This window comes from Marmota monax, unplaced genomic scaffold, assembly GCF_021218885.2.
Source record: "Marmota monax isolate L192 unplaced genomic scaffold, Marmota_monax_Labrador192_F-V1.1 WCK01_AAM20220418_F8-fsc00003, whole genome shotgun sequence".
Lineage (NCBI taxonomy): Eukaryota > Metazoa > Chordata > Mammalia > Rodentia > Sciuridae > Marmota > Marmota monax.
The window spans coordinates 6,070,935-6,095,073 of NW_026694084.1; the positions used below are offsets into that span (position 1 = coordinate 6,070,935).

The window sequence follows — 24,139 nt, forward strand, 5'->3', positions numbered from 1 at the left end:
AGTTATAACCTTAGGAAGAGACTAAAGAAAGAAGCTGGGGTAGCCTTCCCAGCCAAGGGAAAGGCAGCAGGAGTCAACACAAAAGCACTCTCCTGGGGGCAGACCAACACCTTCCAATGTAAGAAGCACATCTTTATGTCTGCGCAGCACGTCAGGGTTAAAGGAAGTGGGTCAGTGAAGGATGAGCTTTTCCTTTTGGTAGTTTGCACCTTCCAATCATGGAGAAGGATGGGAGTTGGTGGGGATAAGGAGAGACTGACAGGGAGTAGCCAGGGAGGAAGGGGATGGAGAGGACAGAGAATGCAAAGTTCAAGGAGTCTGCATCTACAAAGTCAGTGATGTCGAACATTTCTCTTTTACCACTACAAATGGAAATGAGTATGAAGCCAGTAACATGAAACATTTGGCCAACGTATGGCGTTAAAGGAATCACACTGTAATTGTGGGATCTTCACCAGACATGGTGGCACACACCTGTAATCCCAGCAGCTCAGGAGGCTGAGGCAGGAGAATATCAAGTTCAAAGCCAGCCTGGCCAGCAGAGCAAGACTTGTCTCAAAATAAAAAGGCTGGGGATGAAGCTCAGTGGTAGAGCTCTTGCCTAGCATGGGTGAGACCCTACGTTCAATCCCCACTGGGCCTCACTGTGTCAGCTGTGCTAGGCAATAGCTCAGAGTGTGTGCATGCACGCACACACACACACACACACACACACACAGATTGATTTTGAGGTCCACTGCCTATGATCAAATACGTTGCTACAACATCAGAAAAATAACTAGACACTGTGATCGGCGTTAATTTAAGCTTTTTTAAAGTTGATCTAACAATACCCTGGATCTTGCATTCTTTTATTTTTAAAAGCAACGTGAATACAGTCCTATTTCTTATATACTATAAGTAAAATACATCTTTTAACCAATGTTCATGCCGTATTTTTATCCTGCCGACTCACCACCGTTACCATAGTGACATTTAGAGAGGGATCAGATGCCTTTGTAAGTTTAAGGGCTATCTGCGGACCTTGACTAGCCCAAGAGGAGAATTCACTGAGATCTAGAGTGCTTCAAATGACATTGTAAAAATGGGATTGCCTGAAAACACAGGTTTGTTCTCACAGCAGAATTCCTCTGCACACAACCGTGTGATCATACTGGAATGGGGTCCCTGGAAGCTCTCCATTCTCTCCTGTCTCCAGGCAGGTGGTGGCTAACCACAAAAGTTGTCTGCGACTTACCCAAGACTGCCCATTTCCCAACGCTGCTGCCAGTTTAGCTGCCAAATGAAAATAACTAATGGCATTGCACCTTGTCATCTTTCTTCTAGATCTCCCTTGGGTACCCGAGGCTGTTCAAAACAGAATGCTGAAGACTGGTTAGAAATAAAAGCATGAACTTCAGGGTAGACCTGACCAGAAAGTGAAGCCTGTTTCTGACTTTGCAGGGCAGGGGAAGCCTCTTTAGACCACGAACATTGGCAGTGGTCTGAGCTGCTGCTCTGTAAAGACTGGCCACTTCCTCCTCCACCTCCACCTATACCTCCACCTCCACCCTGGAAGCAGGGGACTCCAGGGCCACCAGCAGGCTATGAGAGATGAGTGCAGTGGCTCAGCTCGCACATGTAGGAATGAACTGCTTTTCAAAACCAATTTTGTGCCCACTACCTGACCAAGTAACATCACTACTACCTGTGTAGAATATATCACTACCACCATAAAATGTTAACATTCAGTGGGGCAAGAAAGTCCTACCAAGGCTGATTGCCCTGTGTCAGTGGGGATTTCTTCTTATGGGAGGGTTGGGGGGGGTACCAGGGATTGAACTCAGAGGCACTCAAAAACTGAGCCATATCCCAAGCCCTATTTTGTAGTTTATTTAGAGATAGGGTCTCACTGAGTTGCTTAGCGCCTCATTTTTGCTGAGGCTGGCTTTGAACTCGAAATCCTCCTGCCTCAGCCTCCTGAGCCGATGGGATTACAGGCGTGTGCCACTGTGCCCAGCTGAACTTTATTTCTTTGATGATTGATATAAGGCTACATGATTAATTAAAATAACGAGGGGGCTCTTGTTCTTTTCATTTGATTTTGGGATTTCAGTGTCACTTTAGGTCAAAACCAAAGACATTTTGAGAAAGATGAGAAAAACGCATTGATTTTCTCCTGGTTTTCTCATCAGTTATTTTCTGTAGGTTATGAGAAAAAGAAAAGCTTTTAAACAAAGAAGAAACCAAATTGGGGGGTGGGGTCGGAGATGTTATTGAATTTGGGTCTTTATTTCTGAAGAAGAATCGCCTGGAATTTTATAAAAGCCAAGAATACAAACATCATCCTTGTGTTTATATTAGGAAGTGAGCATTTTAAAACATGCAATATGTATTTTAAACAGTCTTCTTCTTTTTAATCTTGCGTTGCACCCAAAGAATGCGAATGGTTACCAAATTGGTTTTTGGCAGAGTTGCTTGACCCTTAAGAGGAAAAAAAAAAAAAGAAGAAGAAGTGTTATAAGATGTGATTGTAGCACATGACAAGGTCATGAAGCCTCAACTCTGAGCAGATATTAACTAATCCAATGATCCCAACCAGGGAGGTTCCCTGAGGGCATTTCTCTACGTTACATTATGCACATTACGTGGTAATGAATGACAGTTTCCCTGGCGCCAAATAGAGAAATTCTTTATTAAGAGAGCAAAGTGGGGCGGGGGGAAGCAGATAATAACTGAGCTTATCGTTGAACAGCGTGGCCTCCTCGTCCGTACACTCCAGCTTGTCTCTATGGGTGCTGGTTATCTCAGCAATAAAGCAGCTCGTCTCTTGAAGCAGGTTTCTTCCTACACCCTGTAAACCAGAGGAAGACTGTCTTGGTGTGTGTGCTAGAAGGAGTTGGGTAAAATGGGCATGTCCCTGCTCTTTGTCACTAGCAATAATCAGGTTTTCACATCCACCCTGAACATGGCCCAAAGCTCATGGCATATAAGGAATCTGGATGTTTGTGACTTTGGCTCCTAGGAAGCAACAGTTGCAGCAGCCCAGGGACCCATTGATCCATCTCAGCTTCTCTGAGCAGAGACATTTTGTTTTCCCAAATCCTTCACCATGTGCTAACAATTAGATAATGACTCCATAAATGTGGAGCAAAGGCAGTGTCATGGACAGTGGGTGGTTTGTTTTCTTAGTTCTTTATTGAAAACATATGGAGAAGTTTATATATAAATAGGAAACAATAGAAAGCTACTATCATGTTAGCAGCTAATACAACTCTACATGAATGGAAATCAAACATCTCTACCTACGCCAGAATGCTGACTTCCGGATACCTACACATCCTGTGTTATTTATAAATATAAAAAAAATGTTTTATTAAATTAGGCTTTTTATTTCTAGTTGGGAAGAAATCTGGAGCAAGAGTTTTTGCTTTTGTTTTCTATCCTCTCTTTGTTTAATTAAATTGCTTTATTAGCTGGGATAATAAATTTTATCCAAGCAGATCTTATACTGAGATCATGAAGTTTGAAAAAAAAAAAGAAATCTATACGTTTCTTCAGCTACAGTCTCGATTTCTGATTTAAAAGTGTGGACTGGTGGCTGGAAAGTTAGAGGTGACCTCGGGAGACAGGGCAGTGGGGAGAACCCACGTCTGGAGGGGCAGACCTCTGTGAGTTCTGACTGCACCACTTACTAGCAGGTAACTGTGGGAAAGTTGGGAAGCCAAATGAACTTCAGTGTCTTGTCCGTGAAATGAATATAACAGCAGTTATCTTGCAGCACATGGGATGAGCTGCAAAGCATTTTGCAGTGTCTGTCTTGTAGGAGACACTGAAAAAAATGCTAACCTGTCATCATCATAATCAGCTAACAGAATAGTTGGTATTGGCACCATCCTGACAGTCTAAGAGGTATTGACGGCCAGTTCTGAGAACAGTCACACAATGGTGCTGCTGTTTATCAAGTGCTAACTGTGCACCAGGCTCTGCAATGCAGTTGCTCACAACTCAATGAGCTGGGGATGAGGGTGGGGCACTATCGTCCCCATTTCATGGCAGAAGAAGCTGAGAGGTTATGTGGAACACACAAAGTCACAGTGCTAAAGATTGGTTACTAAGAGGCTGCCACCCAGTCAGGCAAACTCCAAAGCCCATACTTTTCGTCTCTCTGTGAAAATGGCTGCCACATAGATAGCTCATACTATCTTTGAAATGTTCTTTGTTTACATTACTCTGTATACTCCTGTCAACATCCTGTGACATGGCACAGTGGCACTCCCAAACTGTGAAGTCCCCTGTCCTTACCACATTTATTCATTTGCAATTAAAGGAAGCCAGGAAGCACTTAATGAACATGTTGTTAGAAGCCATTGTAAGTTGAGTTCCTGCAATGCTTTCACCCTGGTCTACAGAGGTCATTTCTTTAGAGGTGCTAGAAGCTACACGTGCACAGGTTCATTGTTCAAGCTTAGGAAAGAGCATTTATCCCAACCTGAACATGGTAAGGCAAGGGCCAAGGTGGGGTGACTTAGGGAGAAGGAGGAGGCCAGTCTCTCCATCCTAGTAGCCCAGAGTGTCAGTTGCTATGTCAGGAAGAGAACAAATGAATCCAAGCCTGGGTCCACCTCACCCGGCTGCTCATTAGTGTGGGATCTGACCGCTAAACTGCTCACTAGCTCCACTTTTAACCTAAATAGTACCCAATTAGGAGCCCTTCACATGAATTTCTTGTTGGAAACATAGAATATGCCCACAATATGGGAACCCTTACATATAAGATCACCCAATTCTGTTTTCATTTGTAAAATATACTTGATTTTTTTTTCTCCTGTTTACAGGCGAGGCAGAGTTCGGGGTGAGGAGGATTGGAGGCCTTCAAGGGGAAAGAATTAGTACTGCCAAATCCCAAGTCCACCTGCTGACCTAGCAGCAACGTTCAGTTAAATGATCCCTGAATATAGGCCACGAATGCAAATATTTTGCATATTATTAATTCTAATGATGCTACTACCGTAATACTGTAGCCACCAGCTGAAAGCCGAGGTGGCCCTTTCTATATAAATGACTTGGGTCTTTCAGTGAAAATCACCATGAAGACAGAAAATTCCTTAGAAATGAAAGTGGAAACACGAGCAGGCTTCTGCTTCGTTAACCTCCTCATCATTAACAACGACAACAAAAATGCAGGGCCTCCTGTTCAGGCCTATAAATGCTGGCAGTACCCTCCCTTGGAACCCGCCTCTGCCCTTGCTTTTTTGTGGCCTCAGTATGTTTCCACAGCAAATGTTAAGAAATCACTATAAAGTGAAATCTGCTTCAGGAGAAAAGATACTTATGCAACTTTCAAATTGTTATGTAAGTGAAAAGTCATCTTAATGCAGAACAAGTGTCACCACTCCCATATCCATGCCAGCAGTGGCACTGTGGAGTTTCAGAAAGCAAAGGAATTCAGAGCAGGTGCTACCATTTGCCTGCTGTGTGACTTTGAATGAATCACTTGACCTCTCTCATCCTCAGATTCTTTCCTATAAAACTACATCAATAATAAAGCCTCTTTGTTGATTTTATGAGTTTCCAGAGAAGACGGAAAGAGATTGCAAATGTGGAAACTCTCTGGAAGCAGTATACCAATGTGATTATTGATTTGTACTAGATGAGTAATGAAGAATGAGTAATAGTGCTATCCAAAGACAGCTTGGGAATAACTCAACCAAATAGCTGATCAGTCTTGGAGAAGGGGGTGGCTCTTGGGAAACAGAGGGCCTGACCAGCTTGAAGGCCCTGAAATTCGCAAGTCAGGGCTGGGTAGCAATTTAGCTGTGCAACCTGTCGAGAGCCTGTTTATAGTCGAAGCTCTTGCAGTGACGATATTGGCTACATCAAATCACTGTAGGCTCTCTTACCAGACTTTATTTGGGAAGAGTTTACAAACTGGCAGCCTGGCAGAGTTGCCTGGGATTAGAGTGCTGTGGTTTCACACCAGGGAGAGCCGTGTTTCATGTCTTGTTCTATTAGTGCCTCCCCAGGGATTCAACAGATGGCACAACAACAAAACCAGAAACCCAAGACAAACCTGCCAGTTTGATGCCTTTTAGCTCCAGCAGAACTCACAATTAAAATGAGATAGAATATCTCTGTGGAGGGAAGAAGTGCGGAAACTAGTTCACAGGGCACGCCGCCTTTTGTCTGAGCACGTCCAGCGCTCCCTGGAGATCCCTGCCATGTAGGAGGGGCTGGCACAAGCAGAAAATTAGCTGAAAGAATATTATTGCTAATAGAAATAATTGAGCAGCTTTAATACATTTCCCTTCATTGTATTTTTTTTTTAATCCTTCCAAGGCAGGGCTTGAGTTTGGCAAATCCCAGGGTGAGTGACTGTGCATCTCAGAACCATCAGGTAACGTGCAGACCAGACCCTAAGTCAGGCAGAGCCACGTCTGTCTTGGCCTTTGATTGTTCCCAAGGAGAAAGCACGGAAGCGGCAGATAGGAACCAAACATTTTTTTTTTCTCTTTTGTTCAGGTAAATATTTCCAACTACAGTCTGGTGATGGAGTCTGACTCGGGAACCTTCTTACCCACGGGGCTGCAATTCACTGGCAGTGACAAGGCCAGGGCCATCATGAAGGAGGTGATGCGCCTGCTGCAGCCCCTCAACATCACCCAGGTCTTCAGTGATGGCGAAGGGATGGACATTAGCTTCTGGATCCAAGCTGGAGTGCCTGGTAAGACGAAAAGATGAAGTCCATGTTACGTATGGCCATCGATTTAAAATGAAATCTCTATTTAACGAGGCACAGTGGCTACTCGTAGGCCAAGTGATGAGTGGAACCCCTAAGCTTTTGTCTATCAGGTATAATTTGATGATTCTAAAATTGGAATAATGGTACTCAGTTTGCATTTGTTACCCATCTGTCTTTTCTTTCTAAATGATAAGCTCCTCTCCCCTCGCCCCCCCCCCAGAGATTCTGATTTAATGACTCTAGGATTTGGCCTAGAAATCAGTTGTTTTGTTTTGTTTTTTAAAGAGGTATCTCTGGTGACTGTACCACAGTGATCTCAACAATCAAAAATTTGAAAAACAGAGTAGAAGGCAATTATGATCACTGACACTCTTCTCATTCTGCACTGTGCCAGGGAACCTTTACTGATCTAAATTCTCTACCCAAAGAGCGTGACATCTGAAACCTTACCATGAGAGATTCATTCTTTGAGGGTGGGGTGCTTCCTGCTAATTATGTTTTTTCCTTAATGCAAAGACTTCCATTAAGAAGTTGGATATAAACTGACTTGCCCTGATTATGATTTTTATCATACACATATCCTGAAGAGAAGCCCTAAGTCTCTGGGGACAAGGATGGAATTATGAAGTGGGATTGACCTGAGGAGGTGACAGAAATAGAGGCAGGAACAGTCTCAAGAAGACAAAACTTGTAAAACTTCATGAATGTGCCCAAGCCCAGGCATGGAAAAGCGCTCTTAAATGTTCATGACTCCTGTGGTCCCCAGCACCATTATATACATAATCAAAATCTTGTTCAAGGAGCCATCTGCAAATTAGTCTGTATTTGTACTACACAAATAGGAAGGCCAGACTTTGAACATTTTAACATTATTGCTTCCAGAAACTACGAAACATTTCAAAGATACAAAAACAGTGTCTTCAAGGCACACCCCACTCTAGTTTTGTTTTTGTTTTTTTTTTCCCCTGTCGGCAAAATAGATTTCACCAACAGCATACTACACAGATTTAAGATTTATAAAAAGCTTATTATTGAGATATTGAAGGTTTTAAAGCACATTTTAAGTTTTAAGGTTTATAGTAATCTTCCATAACTAGAAATAGAAGTTTTCCTTTATTCTAATACAAGAACCTGGGCCGGGGATGTAGCTCAGTGGGAAAGCACTCACCCAGCATGTACCAGGTCTTGGGTTCTGTCCCAGCATGGAAAAAAAAAAAAAAAACTAATACATGGACCCAAATTCTCTTCATTTGTTATGTATGTCATTAACAATGATGGTGTCATCCCTGGACAGATCCATATATCGACATATATGTCATTGATAAACTTGATCGAAGTAAAGGGAAGAGAGTTTGCCCTGTACATCACATAGAATAATTTGCTTGAAATTTTGAATTTTTACTGAGCCTAAACTTTTCAAAAGGAAATTATTGAAATTTGAGAACCCCTAAGGAAGCTTCAGGTGGCAGCTGTGAGGAGTAGACTGGTAGAAGAGGGTGAACTGCCCTGGAGACCCTCTGGGGTGGTCATGGGAAGTGAGAAGGAACTAGAACCTACAACAGTATCGGGGCACAAAACCTTGTGCTGTTTCTGGCTTTGTTGTGTGTGAAAGTGAGATTACACTGCATGTCCACCTGATCCCTGAGAAAGGTTCTGTGTGGAAAGCATGAGTTGATTTGTCTTCACCCGAGGGAAGGAGGCCTGGTCCTTCTCAGCCATGATGAGGTCAGATTTGATATCCACCTGCTGAAGTGGAGTGGGGAATTTGAGCCTATTACCATTCCTGAGGAGTTAACTTAGAATTTGTTGAGTTCTTGCTATTTATGGGATGCTAGTTTTGCAGACACTGTCTTTGAGGCCTACCACCATCCTGTGAAGTAGGTGAAGAAACAGATTCAGAAGGGTTAAACGACTCAGTACAAGTTGTCACTGCTGACAGGGCCAAAGTCACCCTGAGAATGAGCCAGGCTGGTGTCAAGGCTGCTGGACTTTTTGCACTGTGAACAACACAGGGACGTTGGAATGCTGAGATGGTCCTCCACATATCTGGCAGCCTCTACAATGTTTATCTTACCCAGCTCTTGCTTATGCAAAGGACTGCAGTTCACTGCTGCTCCAAAATAATTTACCTCTGGGAGAGAGGAGTCTGTTATTGTAAATAACTACTTGTTTTTTTCCTCACATTCTTGGTTCCACTCCCCTCCCTGGTTCTGTAGATTAAAAAGGCAATAGTTCTTTTAGATGACTATAAATGTTTCCTGGAATTTTTAATTTTTTTTTTCCTTTAGAGTATTGAAAGGATGAACCAAATTATCTCAGCCTTCCCCTGAATTCTGTTCAGCTCTTTTGAAATCTCAGGTTTGGGCTATTCCTGGAAGAAACAATAGAACTGCCCACATTAGAACTTTGTTGCTTATTGAAAATTTCAAGAACTTTCAAAAACAAAAGAAACGAAAGAAGCATAATTGATCTAAAAAAGAAAAGAAACTTATGAGTTCTCTGTATTCTTAAAGACCTGGCAAGTAAAATATTCAAACCTAAGGGTAGAATTCAAAATACTATTTAAGTTATGTTTAAATAACTGCTTACCTAAAATTTGGAAGATTAATGAGAAGTAATGTTTCCAAATTCCATTCCTCTTTTTTTCCCTTTCATTTCTCCCATTGATTCAATGAACGTTGATTGAGCCCCTAATGTGTTTAATCCTATCAAATTTGTATGATGCTTGGGCCCTGGTTTCTTAATGTTCCATATATGCTGAATACCGAAATATGAATTGAGAACACAGAGAGAATTAAAATTCAACCTGCTTTTCACTGGTTATATAAGACAAATAGATTGATTTATGACAGGATCGTCTTTGGAAGAGAAGAGATAATGTCCTTCACCCATCTAGATGAAATCTGTAGCAAAGTAAATACAAGGCTTTGGAGGAAAAACTTTAAAAAATGAGTATCTTGGATGTAATTTCTGCATAAACGATCTATTCCAGATCTTGCTACTCCAGCCTTCTGACCATCTGCTTTCCCCCCAAATCCTAGATGTTCCTTGAGGCACACTCTGCAGGTACTGTTCATTGTCCTTCCTCAGCCCATTGTGCCCTATTGCTTGTCTGAATTTCCAAAGCACTCATGGTCTTTATCCCACAATCTGGCACTTGACTGCTTATGACAACATTGCTCTTGGATGCATCTTGCATCCAGTCTTTAACCATCAGTTCTTAGAGTCTAAGGGCAGTATTTTCTACTGCCATGCCTTTCACATAGCTTTTAGTTTAATTCTGGAAAATACTTAAGTTCTTGCAATTCTAAAGTGAGAGTAGAAACAAAGGCGTTGAAAATAATGTTTGATAAGGTTTGGGTCCCTTACATTAAGAGTGTAGATAAAAGTGCTGGGATATAGCTCAGTGGCAAAGCGCTTGCCTCACATATGCGAAATCCCAGGTTCAATCCTCAGTTCCAAAAAAGGAAAGAAGAAAAATAAGGTGAGGGGTGTGGGGGAGGGGAGTAGAAAGGATGCCATGAAAAAAGTCAAAAAAGATTTTGAAATATTGGAAGAATGATATATATTAGGAAGTCCAGCAATTACAATTATTTCTCTTAAAAGAACAAAATTTGAGAAGATGTTGAAAAATGTCTTCTAGTATTTTAATGATTTTCCTGCATAAAATGGTGAACAGCTGTTCGCTGAGTCTTTCAAAGATAATTTCAAAGATCACTTGCGACAAGTGATCTCAGAGGGGTTTAAGTTAGTCTCTATTCACTCCAGAGAGTGAACAGACTATAAATTTAAAAATTTGTGCTTGATTTTCTAAGTGCGAATTTAGAAATAGGAGAAATTTAAAGTAAACAGGACTTGGAAAACATTTGGTTGCATGTCCCAAATTATAATTGAGGCTTTTGGATTGTGGCACCAGTCAATGAGACAGGGGACAGAGGAGGAGGAGGACCAAATGAGGATACTTGGTGGAAATGATGATTCTCTTAGTATGAGCTGAAAGAGAGGAATCTCTTTCAGTTTGAATATTTCAGTACTGAGGTATAATATATGGTTCTCAGATGTCCCTAAATGTATCCCTCTTGAACATCTTTCTTTAGAAACTCCTTCACAAAGCATACACTAATGGAAAACTCAGATACCCTCTTAATATGACCTAAGAGAATGATTCCACTTTTATTTCATATATACCAGTAAAAGTTTCCTCCTCTGCCTCAAAATCTGTGATTTAACCTTTTTCCCATTTGTTGGCTTGTGGTAGAATATTCTGGAAAAAAAATAGAGACCTTGAGTATTCTGGCTTCTCAGCTTCTAACTATATGTGCAAATAATGTAATTTTTCTTTCTAAGCCTCACTCATTTATTGTTGAGTATCTTCACTAGTCATCTACTGTATAGCACTGGACACTCAGTATGAAGGGAGTGGTGGAGATCCCTATCCCTAGAGACAACACAGTCCGGTGAGTGACTCGTGGGTATCTCATCTGCAAAGTGCATATGGTAACTTACAAGTCATCGTTTCCACCAAGAATCTTCATGTGTTTCTCCTCCTCCTTGTCCTGTCTCAGTGACTGTAACCACAATCCCCAAACCTCAGCATAATCTGGAACATGCAACCAGTCTCCAAGTCCTGTTTCCTTTAAATCCCTCCTATTTATTCAACCCACTTCCTCCACCCCACCCCACAGACCTTGTCTCATCACCACTCACTGATTCCTTCAGCAGCCTCCTAGGATTACGCTGACCCACATTCCCAGTCTCCTTCCACCTCCTGGGCCCACTCATTCCAGAGCCAACTACCTACATTGAACATCAGTGCATCAGCTGGATTGCTTTTGTCTATGAAATACAACAGAAGACCCAACTCAGAATGGCAGGAAGGGGATTTTTAAATTTCTCTTAAAAGGAATGTTCAGTAATTCAACCACAACAAGGATCTTAGTTCTTTACATCTTTCACATTGCCATCCTTGGCATGTTGACTTTTATCTTCAGGCTTGTCGCCTCATGGTCTCAAGATGGCTGCATTTGTTCCAAGCTACACATGTTGCACAATAGTGGAAGAGAGAACATCTGTATTATCTCTTTTCAAGAAGTCGTAAAACAGGTTTCTCCTCAATCTCATTGGCCAAAAGTGTGACACATGTCGGTGGCTGAGAAGCATTCTGCTGATGGAGTAGAACTACCCAGGTTGGCTCATGAGGATCCAATCCCACTTCCTGGGCATGGAGTGGAGCCCCATATTCACTGCAAATAGCTTCCGGATGTACAAGAAAATGTCTCCAGGAAGAAGACAAGGATTTCCAATGTGCAAAAAATTAAAAGTAGCTGCAATGTCAGATCGTCTGTCCTCCTCGTTTAAGACCCTTCGCTGCCCCCCATTGTCTCCAGAGCATTATGCGTCACAAAAGTGTCTACTCAGCACGGCCTGCAAGGCTTTTCTCATTCCACCTGCTTTGCCTTTGGACCTTCCCTGTTCTATCTTTTCTCACCAGCCAATTCCATGATTCAGCTCTCTGTTCTCCTCCTTTTCAAGGCTTCTCTAATCTCCGGTAGCCCTGATAAGTGTCCCTGGAGTGTGCCTCTCCAACTCTCTAAGCTCACCTCTCTTTGGTTTCTGGGAGGCACTTGAGACACACTTGTTGATGGTTCAGAACTTGTTGAACAGAGCTTGCCCAGCCATTTACTTACACGCTGTCCTTACAACCGTGAGCCACTGTGAACTCCTCGGAATCCCCAGTGCCTGAGCAGTAGTGTCTGTCCCCCAACAAAAGTCTATGAATTGAAGGCTAAAGAAGTAGGTTCCAGGGTTCTAGGAGGAGTAGAGTGCTGTGAGAGAGCCTGGTTATGTGCAGTGCGTTACCCAAGGATTACGTTCGTAATAACGTTGCCTCATTTTGCTACATGTTAAATAGGGTTTAAAAAAAATCATATTTTGACTTCTTTCCTCTTTTGTATAGTAGTTCAGACTCCATATTGAAGTACCCAATATACAGATTACTCAGAATCTCACATATTTTCTGTGTTGCTTATTTCTGTCCAATATTTCATATGGAATTAAGCAGAACTAAATTAAAACTTTCCATTTTGACATCCCAAAGGCCTTTCTTCTGAAATGTTCCAAGAAAAGAGACAGTGAGGACACAAGTAGGCATCGATGTGTAAAGTATACAGAAGGTTCCGCCTCTGGATCCACGTCATGTATGTTTTCCAGTCACCAGATGGAAGAGTGCAACCCAGCAGTCCTATGTCACCTGCTGTCCCTAATTAAAAGACACCTCCCTTATGGTGAAAACACTCTGTGTGGTGGTGTTTGAAGAACTTATTGCTCTATGGGGAGGAGGCCTCACCCCACTGTAAACATGGAAAGGGTGCTCTCCCTGTTGTGGCTGTAGTCCTGAAACCCCCACTTAAATGGCTGGGGAAGTTCTGTTCAATCAACAAGCGTATCTCAAGTGCCTCGCATAAACCAAGCACTGTTTAGACACGGAGGGTAGAGCATGGAAAAGACTTACCAGATCTCAGCCCCTGGGCAGTCTCCATTGCAGGAGAGGGCACAGGGACAGTGTGAGGAAGGGGACTAGAACAAAGAAATAAATCCAGAATGGAGAAAAATCTTGGAGGTTGATGAGGGTCATACAGAGAAAGCCAGTAAGTGGCTCCCTCTTCCCCCTTCACCTCAGGTGAGTCCAGGCTCTGGCTTTACTCCTCCTCGACCCTTTTATTCCAGATGGGTGTGTATAGCAGCCACAGCAATACTGCACCCTAGAACTGCACGTAGGAAGAACAAATGATTTCCTCACCCTGCTCCCCCTTACAGCACGTCTGCTTCAGCCCTAACAGAAGCCACTGGGTGGCATGCCCACAGCAGAGCTGGCTCAGGCCTTCAGGACGGTAACACAGTGGGTGAAGGAGGCTCTGTTATACCCCGGGGCAGTTAGTCACGCAGTGCCTTATGAAGTGCCTTATGAAGTGTTACCTCCAACGGTTATTTAAAGCACACACTTTCACTTTGAAGTTAATGTACTTTGCATTTTATCTCCTTCACTGATGGAGGAGCGAGAGAGTATTTTATATGCCCACAATGCCTATTACTACCTGGCACATAAAAGTTCACTGATTACACATATTGATTTGAAGATGAACACAAGAAAAGTTAAGTAACAGTAAACGGCTGATTTTGGTACAGCTCCCGGATAAGTAACACGTGCAGAATGGCTGCAGGATCTCCCAGGACGGAGGACAGAAGAGCAGCAGGAGGGGAGCTTGAGCTGGACACTAAACAATGCTCAGATCAGAATGGACAGAAAAGGTACAGAAGGGCCTTCCTCATGAGAGAAAGGATAGGAGCAGGGCAGTCGTCCCTGTAGGAGAATGGCCTCCCTGGGCGGTGCATCGTGGAGGGCCAGGGGCAATGAGAACAGGGGAGTAACTCTGGGCCAGAAAGAGCCATAAATTTCAGGTTGAAAACTCTTACAGATTTAGCAGAGCGGCCAGACACCTTCAGCAGGAGAAGAAAGTTATGACAGCAGTGTTTCAGGATGCCGGGGTGTCCAGATCCCATTCAAGTAGGAGGCTCAAAGTGAGAGCTCTGGAGTTAATTGGGAGCCCGAGAAGTCACAAAGGAGGAGAAGCATTGCTTTAGGTACTATAGTATGCTCATTGCATGCACTATAATGACCCTTGAACACTCTAACCTGAGTGTCTCTCTCTACCATTTGCCTTGCCATCTGATAATGTAGCCTGGACAGGTGTTACTTTTCTATCCGCTCCTTTGTGGGTCTCAAGGTTGGCTCTCCTGGGTTTCCCCTCTTATGCATTTGACGGCGATACTTGACAAATGCTATACAGATGTTCCTCAACTTACAGTGGGGTTATATCCTGATAAAACCATTTATTATAAGTTGAAAGTATTGAGTCAAAATGTATAATGCACCTAACCCACCAAACAAGAACTAAATTTTTGTTTAATAGGTAGCTATATGATATATAGATTACGGAGTATACAAAAATAAGATATGACCCCTTCTCTCCAAGAGCTCACAATTGGAAACTCACTGATTTGGTTTGAACCCCCATGCACCACCCATCACTCAGCTTCAGGAATTTTTAAATTATGGGTAATCCTATTTCATCAATGTCCAACCACTCTCCTAAACCCAGATTATTTTAAAGCAATCATTTCATTGGAAAACATTTTAATCTGTGTCTCTAAAAGGCAAGAATGCATTTTTATGTTCATAACTACAATACTATACTATTATTCCACCTAAATGCTTTACATAATTTTAAAAACAACTTTATTTGTACATAATAATTACACATAATGGTGGGATTCATTATTACATATTCATCCATGCACATTATATAATTAGATTACTTTCATTCCTCCAGACAATATCTTAAAATTATACCCAGTATGTAACCAGTTTCCAAGTGTTTCCAATTAAATTCTTCCAATTTAAAAAAGAGAAGTTTTCTACTTTAAACCAAGATTTCAGTAAGTTCCAAGCAATGCAAGTGGCTGATATGTCTCTTATCTCTTATCTTGTCTCTTTTAATTCATAGATTCTACCTTCATCTTTTTTTCTTTGCCATTCATTCATTATAGAAACCAAGCAATTTGGGCTGATTCCATTCCCATGGCATTGTTGGATATGTTTCTCTATCCCTCATCTTTATTGTGAATTGCTGGTTAAATTTAGTGGCTTGCTCTGATTTGAGTCTGATTGTGGATGGTCGGGGAGGGCAAGGGCAAGGATACTTTCTAGGTATTTCATTTTATTCTCATCAGGAGTAATGTCTAATTCATTTCCCCCCACTACCCCCTTCCTCAATGTTAGCAGCCATTGAGGCTTATTGCCTAGATTCATTAAGTCATTACCGTATATTCTAAATGATATAATTCAATTCTCTCATTTCTTCTTTGTTTATTCGTTGAAATAATTCTATAAGAACTTGCCCCGGGCTGGGATTGTGGCTCAGTGATCGAGTGCTTGCCTAGCATGTGGAGGCACTAGGTTTAATTCTCAGCTCTGCATATACATAAATGGATAAAATAAAGGATCATTAACATCTAAAATTTTAATAAAAAGAACTTGCCCCTCATCAACCATTTGGTTACCTTGAGATACTTTTGTATAAAAAAAGGTAGGAAAAATGTTTTATTTTTCCCTTTATTTACCAATTTTAAAACTCATCATTTGGTTCCCTACCATCCAAAATTGATTAATTGATTGACTTAAAAAATACTTGATGTTTTTCATTTTGTTGCAGTAATAATTTTTGGGCCATTCAAATTATCCCATCTTTGGCCAGTGAAAGCCAAATAACTGTTTCCTGAGTTCTTTTCATATGATTCTTGTGGTAACTTTCTGTTGCTGTGGCAAAATAGCTGAGAAAATCAACTTAAAAGGAGGAAAGATTTATTTTGGCTCAGTTTAAAAGGTTCCGGTTCATATTCAGCTGGCTCCAAGGCAGAAGCATCATGGTAGAAGGTGTGGCAGAGGAAAGCTACTCACCTCATGGAAACCAGAAGCCAGAGAGAGGCTGGGGATAAAATATACAAAATATGCTCCCCATCATCTACTTCTTCCAACTAAGCCCCACCTTCTAAAATTTCCACCACCTTCCAATATTACCATATGCTTTGAACCCATCAATGGATTAATCTATTAATAAGGTCAGAACCCAGGTGAGTCTATCTCTTCCCAAGAGCTTCTGAACATTGATGCATTGGAGACTAAGCTTTCAACACAGGAGCATTGGGGCACATCCCAGATCCAAACCACAGCAACCCTCACAGATGTTGGGAGCATCTTAGTTTTATGACATGGCAATGGTTACAGTCCATCTTATACATTTCTTACAGCAGATTTGGAATTGGCTATTACTCCAAAAAGCCCAATTTCTTTCTTTTTTTTTTTTTTTTTTTTTTTTTTGGTACTGGGGATTGAACTCACTCAACCACTGAGCTGCATCCCCAGCCCTATTTTGTATTTTATTTAGAGACAGGGTCTCACTGAGTTGCTAAGCACTTCATCATTGCTGAGGGTGGAAAAAGCCCAATTTCTTTTACAGGACATGGTATATAAAAGACACTCTGTGAGCATACTTATTGCTACTGGTTTTTTCATTGTTTCTAAGTCTTTTAAGCAGCCCAAAACAGAAAATATGAGATTTCTTTCCAAAGAGAAATTATATTAGAATTATATATTTCCAGTTCAAGATTAGGACTGTAAAGTTGTACATAACTTCACTGATGTTAGGTCTGAATTTCCTTTATCCCATGCCAAAACTCTTTGTTTCCAGTAGAACAACATAATCACTTGTTTGCTTTGTCCCAAAATACACACACAATAGTCTCAAAAAAAAAAAATACCACCAGAGTCACCAACAGTATGATTAGTGAAAAAATTTGATTCAGTTTGTTTTTAGTATGTATATTCTACTAGAAGTGTATAAACTTATGTTAACCTGTGTGTGATATCATTTCTATCTTTGTGATTTTTGTATTAACACTGGAAACTGCTGATTTCAAAGTGTTTACATGATTATTTCTAATTTTCCTTTGTAAAGTGAACAAGAGATTACAAATAAGAATCATCGTGGGATTTATTATTACCTTGAAGAGTCATAGTTGTATTCTCAATATGCTATTGCCTGTTCTTTCTTCTTAGACCTGACTCAGACTATTTCACATTTTTATTTATTTGTCCAAGAAATACCTAATTTTATATAAATGTATATATAGAGATTATATACTTATATATACTATATACATTCTCTCTCTCTCTCTCTCTCTCTCTCTCTATATATATATATATATATATATATATATATATATATATATATTATTCGTGTGTGTGTGTGTGTGTGGAGAGAGAGAGAGAGAGAGAGAGAGAGAGAGAGAAAAGGATTGTGAGAGTCTATTCTTTGCCAAACATCGTGCTAGATGCTTTTCATATGCTATATAATTTAATTTCAGGAGAACCTGTGTACTTCTGAAGTACATAGTATTATTTTGTAACCAAAATTGGGACTCAGAGAGTTTCCTTTGTCCAAAGTCACAAAGACATTACATGGAGAGGTAGGAATTAACACAGAAGATCTATTTTACTCCAGTGTCACATGGACTAGCTCACATGGACAATGTCACATGACCATCCCTGTCTTTAAAGAGTTAATGCATTGTTTAAAATAGGAAGAACAAAATGCAATAGTTCAGGCAAGCGAGGCATTGATCTGCTAGGACACAAAAGAAGTGACATTTTGCCAGATTACCAGGAAGAATCAGGTTCAGTTGATTGAAAAGGGAATGCACTCCATGTCCAAAAACAGGGGTAAGCAGAATCCTGTAGGTAAGAGATTGCAATGGGTTCTTGAAATAATAGGTCATTTGGTTTGGTTCAAGTTTAGACCGAGTAGGGAAATAGTCAAAGATAAAACTAAAAGGGTTGCCTGAAGTCCCACTTGGAATCTGACTGCCATCCAGAGGCTTTAAGATAGTTTGAGACTTTGGAAGGTTTTGAGCAGAAATGAGACACAGTAGGATTTGATTCCAGCCACTTGACAGGCTCCATCTAACCCCAATCCTCCTCCTTAAGGGACTCAAGACAAGAGCCAGCTACTTAGATACACGTACCTCATGACTAGTTGCATGCCTATTGGCAATTTCCAGGCAAACTTGCATTTTCTTTGATGTTAAGTCTGAATCTCCTAACATCTGTACTTAAGAAGCTACCGGAACTTTTGCCAAATTAAGCCTTCCTGTTGGAAGTAGTCCCACGAAGCATTGCACTTTTGAACATCAGTGGTTATACTAAAATTCTCAGATATTAGCAGAGTCTGATGACTTGGCATAACCTGCTTGTTGAATCTTGGGGTCAGATAAGTCTGGGAATATTGTGGCATTTCATGGGCTTCTTAACAGAGCTCTGCTAAAAGTATGCTTACCAATTTAATTACTTTAATGATTATGGAAGCAACAGAAAAGAATCACAATGGAAGAGATTTGGGCAAAATTGAGTTCATATTGGATAAGGACTTTTTAGTATAGAAATGAATTATATCTCAATTATATACAATAGACTCTAGTTTGGGTAATTTCGATAGATTAAGATCTTCCCTTTGTTCAGTATTGAAATTAAAAAAAAATAACCACTTACCATGATATTCTTGTATATACCCCTTATGGGAATTTCTAACATAGTAAATTAAATCTCCCTATTATCCCATTTTATAAGAAAGCATGAGATTAGGTAATTAATGGTAACTAAACTTTCTCTTCTTATATGACATTTGCTGTCTTAATTGTCCTTCCAGTGCATAATATCTAAGTCAAATGTGGTTGAACACTGTGAAATCTATTAGTTATGGATCTCTTGAGACTTGAATGATCTGTAGCCCAAAATGTAGATAAGAAGTGTCCTCATTATTCTTAGTATTCTCTCCCTCTCCTCCCTCCCACATTCCTTCCCTTCCTCCCTTCCTGCCTCCCCTTCTTTCTTCTATTCCTGGCAGGTGAGAGAACAGAATCTTATGGATAACTATGGCATTGAGTCCCTCCGTAATCAAAACCATCCAGTTGTTGGAGGTTTAAACCTAAGTGAAAAATGTTTGCTGGCACGTCCTTTTTAAAAATTCCCTTTTTTGCAGAAATAATTTATCACTGTTAATGTCATATTTACAGATGAGGTTATGCAATAGGCATCATTTTAATATCTTAGCACAATGCTGCAAAATGCAGTAGAAAATAGATAGAGCTATTGTCCAGGCGGTTCAGTGATTCCAGACTCTATTCCTCACAAATTTTATCTGACATACATGATGATTATAGTCACGTGGCGGGATCATTTCAATGGTCCCCATAAGCTTAAGTTTTTTCATTTTGTGCTAGTGTAAACCCAGACATATAAACCCATGATATGCGTTTGGTTGAGGTCATGGTTCACACTCTGCTACACTTTAAAGTCACCTGGGGAGCTTTTAAAAATGTATCAGTGCTGGGGCCCCACTCCCAAAGATTAGATTTAAGTGATCTGGCTGCAGGGTCACAACAGTTGTGGAAGGGGAACACCATTTATGGAGAACCTATTTACCCGCCAGCCCTCCATCCTCCAGGAGCACAATTCCATTGTTCTATGTGAATGGTTCTCCCTGTATGTCTGCAAACTCGGAGGCTTTAGAGACAGGGCCCAAGCACACCTGGTTTCAGAAACACCCCAGGTGATTCTGATATGCAGCCGGAACTGGGAACTACTGGTGTATAGGATAGTGTCAACATTAAGAGCCTCCATCAAGAAGCCATGTTGAAAGGGACTCAGAATCTTATTCTTACTTTCTTTTTTTCTTTTTTGGGGACCAGAGATTGAACTCAGGGGCACTCGACCACTGAGCCACATCCCCAACCCCATTTTTTTATTTTTTATTTAGAAAAAGGGTCTCACTGAGTTGCTTAGCACCTCACTTTTGCTGAGGCTGGCTTTGAACTCGTGATCCTCCTGCCTCAGCCTCTAGAGCTGCTGGAATTACAGGTGTGAGCCACGGCACCCAGCCCTCTACTACTTTCTAGTTGAGTAAACTTAGTGAAGTCATTTAACTTCTTGGAAACTCAATTTCTCAAAAAATAAAATGGGGATAGTAGTACTTCATGAAATTATTTTTTTAAAGGACAATCTAAGTAAAATGCTTGGCACAAAGTTAACACTGAACAAGTCGCTGTTATTACTTTAGTTACTAAACCAAAATTTCCATATTAGTCTAGACTTCTTAGTTCTAAGTGACAGAAATCCAATTCAGATGACCCGAAGCAAAATTGGGAATTTAAGTAAGCCACAAGAAGACTGGAATTGGATCTGACTTCACAAATTCCAGCATTTGAATAACGTTATGATACATGCTCGTTCTTTCTCTCTCTCCCTCCCTCTCTCTCCCATTCCAACTTCTTTTCTCATTCTGTCTTCATTCTCTGGGACCAGCTGCCCTCTTAGGCTAAACTATGACCACAGACAATTCAAGACATACCTTTACAGCCTCTTAAACACAGAAGATCTAAGGAATTCATCCTGTTCAATTCAGCTGGGAAAACCAGAGTGACCCAACATGGCTGCTATGTCCATCTCTGTGGTCAGGGATTAGTCAAAGTAGAAAGAAGTGCTACCATGCAGATTTGTACAAGAGCTACCTTTAAAATTTCACTATTGACACCTGATTCAAAATATATAAAACACCTAAAATCTCTGCTGTCCTAGGGTCTCTTGTCAGATGAGCAAGATCCCAGAAACAAGCAAGAAGATCTCTAAAATTAAAACACTTAGTGTCTGTTCTTCATGACCCATATAGTAATCATACTCTTAAATGAATTTTTTAACAAAAGAATTTGTTCACTTTTCAGGTATAGTTTACCTGAGATACTCAGATTGCTGGGGAGATGAGGAGTTGGGTCAGTTCCTACCTTGCTCCCAGCAATCTGCATTACCAGCATCTGAAGTGTCCTCTCCCATCATTCCCACCCCAGTCTCTTTTTACTCAACAGGTGGGAAAACATAGTGAAGTTACTTATGAGAACATCCTCTATGCTACTTTACTGTGTATGGTTGGTCTCCATGAGGAAGGACAATGACAAAAGGCCTAGAGACACCCTTTAGCATTTGAATTATCCTAAACCCTTACCTAAAAATTACAGTGGAGAGGCAGCAAGTGTCATGAAAAAGGAATAGGATCTCTCACTTTCTTATTTTTTTTTCTTTTTAGTACTAAGAATTAAAGTGCCCAGGGGCACTTAACCACTGAGCCACATCCCCAGCCCTTTTTTATTTCTTATTTTGAGAAAGGATCTTGCTGAGTTGCTTTTACTAAGGCTGGCCTCAGACTTGAGATCCTCCTGCTTCAGCCTCCTGAGTCACTGGGATCGCAGGCATCACTTTCTAGCAATGCACTTTTAACAAGTTATTTAATTTCTTGGAGATTGTTTCCTGATCTGTAAATGAGAGGAATATATTCTGGGCTATTGTAAGAACTGAATGTAATTGATAAGTGAAATGTATTTGAAAGTCAATTATACTCTACATGGATAATAGTAAGTGATTTTTCAGGGTTTGAGGGGAAGTTTTATATTTTAAAAGTTATTGAAAAGGACTAGTTATGAACATACTCTTGTGTATTTAGACTCAGTAGGGAGGATGACTGGGTGTGTATTTGACTAACCTATGAAACATTTCAAAGGATGCACAAAAATTGGCATTAACTGACCTTTGGGCCTTTAACCCACTTTGTGATTAGTAGACCAAGTTCAAGCACTGCCGGCATTCACTCCAAGCCACCTGCTACTGTCCTCATTCAGTGTGACCTTTCTTAGGAAGGCAACTTGACTCACTTCACTGTAATGTGGTGCAACACTTCAGAGAAGGAAGCAAACAAGAAAAAAAAAGGCAATTATTACCAACATTACTAGCTCTTCTATTTCAAAGGACCCCACTGGGGAGTTTGAAGTCTCTTTGCAGCTCCCATTCAGCCAAAGTACATTGATTATGAGTCAATAAGAGTCAGTGGGGAGAGTATCTGAATGAATGTGTAAAAATACATGGCCAAGGACACAGGCTGGCACTCTAACTGGCTCTCACAAGCAGCATCTAGTTCTGAAGTACGCATAATGGATAACTGGATCTTCTCTGTTGGCCAGAAGCCTCACCCCAAATAATGATGTTAACGTAGTATTTATAAAAAAAATAAAATAAAGCATATAGTATGCACGTCTCTTGCCTGCAAATGGAATAATTACCTCTGTAAGCCTCTCTTAATGTTTAAACTATTTAATCAAAACACCATTACTCTCCACATGAAACAAGAACATTTTGAAGGAAGGAGCCAGTCAACTCAAGAAACCTTACTTTTTAGGAACAGAAGACGAAATAGTCAAAAAATGCCTATGTCAAATAAACATGAATAAATAAAGGTGAGCCAGAGATTTTATATAGTCAAAAGATTGGCACTTCAACATCACTAAAATACAGGGAACAAATTGATGAGAATATCTCGGAAGTGAAGGAACGTTTTCTTAATTTTTTTTAACATCTGGTTTTGGAACCAATTTTACTTCAATTTCTGCTAATATAGCTGCATAAATGGGTGATTTATACAGTTTATGTATCCCATGGCAACATAATCTTTTTCTTCTTTCATTTCCTTCCTATCCCCCTCCAATTTTTTTTTTCTTGAGAGAATCAGGAAAAGTTTCCTATTTCTCAACTGTTGGATCTATTTATGAAAATTTGAACTAAACAGTTTAGCACAATTAAGCAGGATGCCTTATTCATCAAACCTTCATTTTTCTAAGACTCCAATCCTGTCAGTCACCAGAACTCCTGTGTGAAGTGGAAGCCGCGTTTCCATCTCCTGGCACACCACATCTGGTGACGATTACAGAGGCACAGCAACGCCATTCATGTTGTGGCGTATGTCTCCTGTGCCTCAGTTCACAGGCCCTTGGGGTCATTTACAAAGTGTGTGATTTTTAACTGTCCTGGAACTAAAGAGTTTAATTTTGCCTGAGAATGTGTTTATATGCCTTGTAAAAGAACTAGTTATTCCTTTTGTTTTCCCTTATTATCGTGTGTGTGTGTGTGTGTGTGTGTTTCTCCAAAAAGGAACCATACAATAATGGGCACAAAGATTTTTTTCTACTTACTCACAAACCTTTCTTGGAAGTTGCTGCTATTTATTTATTTACTTACTTATCTATTTATTTATTTCTGTTGCTAGTAGTGCATTTCTTGGCTTCTCTTGGATTTTTCTGTTCTTTGAATTTAGTTCTGACTTCATACCTTCATGTTCTTCAGTCAAGGGTCAGGTCAGATTTCTTAATATGATATTGCATGTAATGATGTTGTTGGGACCCTCTCTGCAGCTAGGCCCTTTTTAAAATCTCTTCCTGACTAGTAAACATATAGCAGTTCATCTTAAGCCATATTATTCAGGAGTATCTAACACCTGGAAAAGTGAAGCTGAAATCTTCAAGTCATCTATCCAAGGATTTCATTTCTCTAACTTAATACCTGGTATATTTGAAATCATTGAGCATTTTTCCCATTTTCATGCACATGTTTAGTATTAGGTATGCATAACCATCAGAAGGTTATTTTTTTACATTTAAGTGAGAAGTGCTGCTTTTTGACATTGTGAGGATCTCTTATTAATATTATGGATAGTTAAATGAATTCTACTAAAAGAGCTACCTGAAGAAGTTATTTAATGGCTGAAAAAAATATCTAGGAGAAAAAGAGATTGAGACTGAGGTTAAAGATAATGGTAGTTTCATCCATGGTGGTTAATGATGTTTCTTAAACTTCAAATATCAAGTGTGTTGTAATGCTTGATTATCCTTCATATCTAAATGAATTACCAGCATATTGGGGAAAAGTGG

At 40.4% G+C, this 24,139-nt stretch overlaps 1 protein-coding gene across 4 annotated transcripts in view; it reads left to right on the top strand.

The window, feature by feature from the left end:
* Cpq (carboxypeptidase Q) overlaps positions 1-24,139 on the top strand; it is a 463,439-nt gene that overhangs the window by 377,571 nt on the left and 61,729 nt on the right. For all 4 annotated transcript variants that reach the window (XM_046464739.2, XM_046464741.2, XM_046464738.2 and 1 more), the window contains one exon: positions 6,502-6,703. In XM_046464739.2, the coding sequence (XP_046320695.1) occupies positions 6,502-6,703 (202 nt within the window). The remainder of the gene's footprint in view (positions 1-6,501; positions 6,704-24,139) is intronic.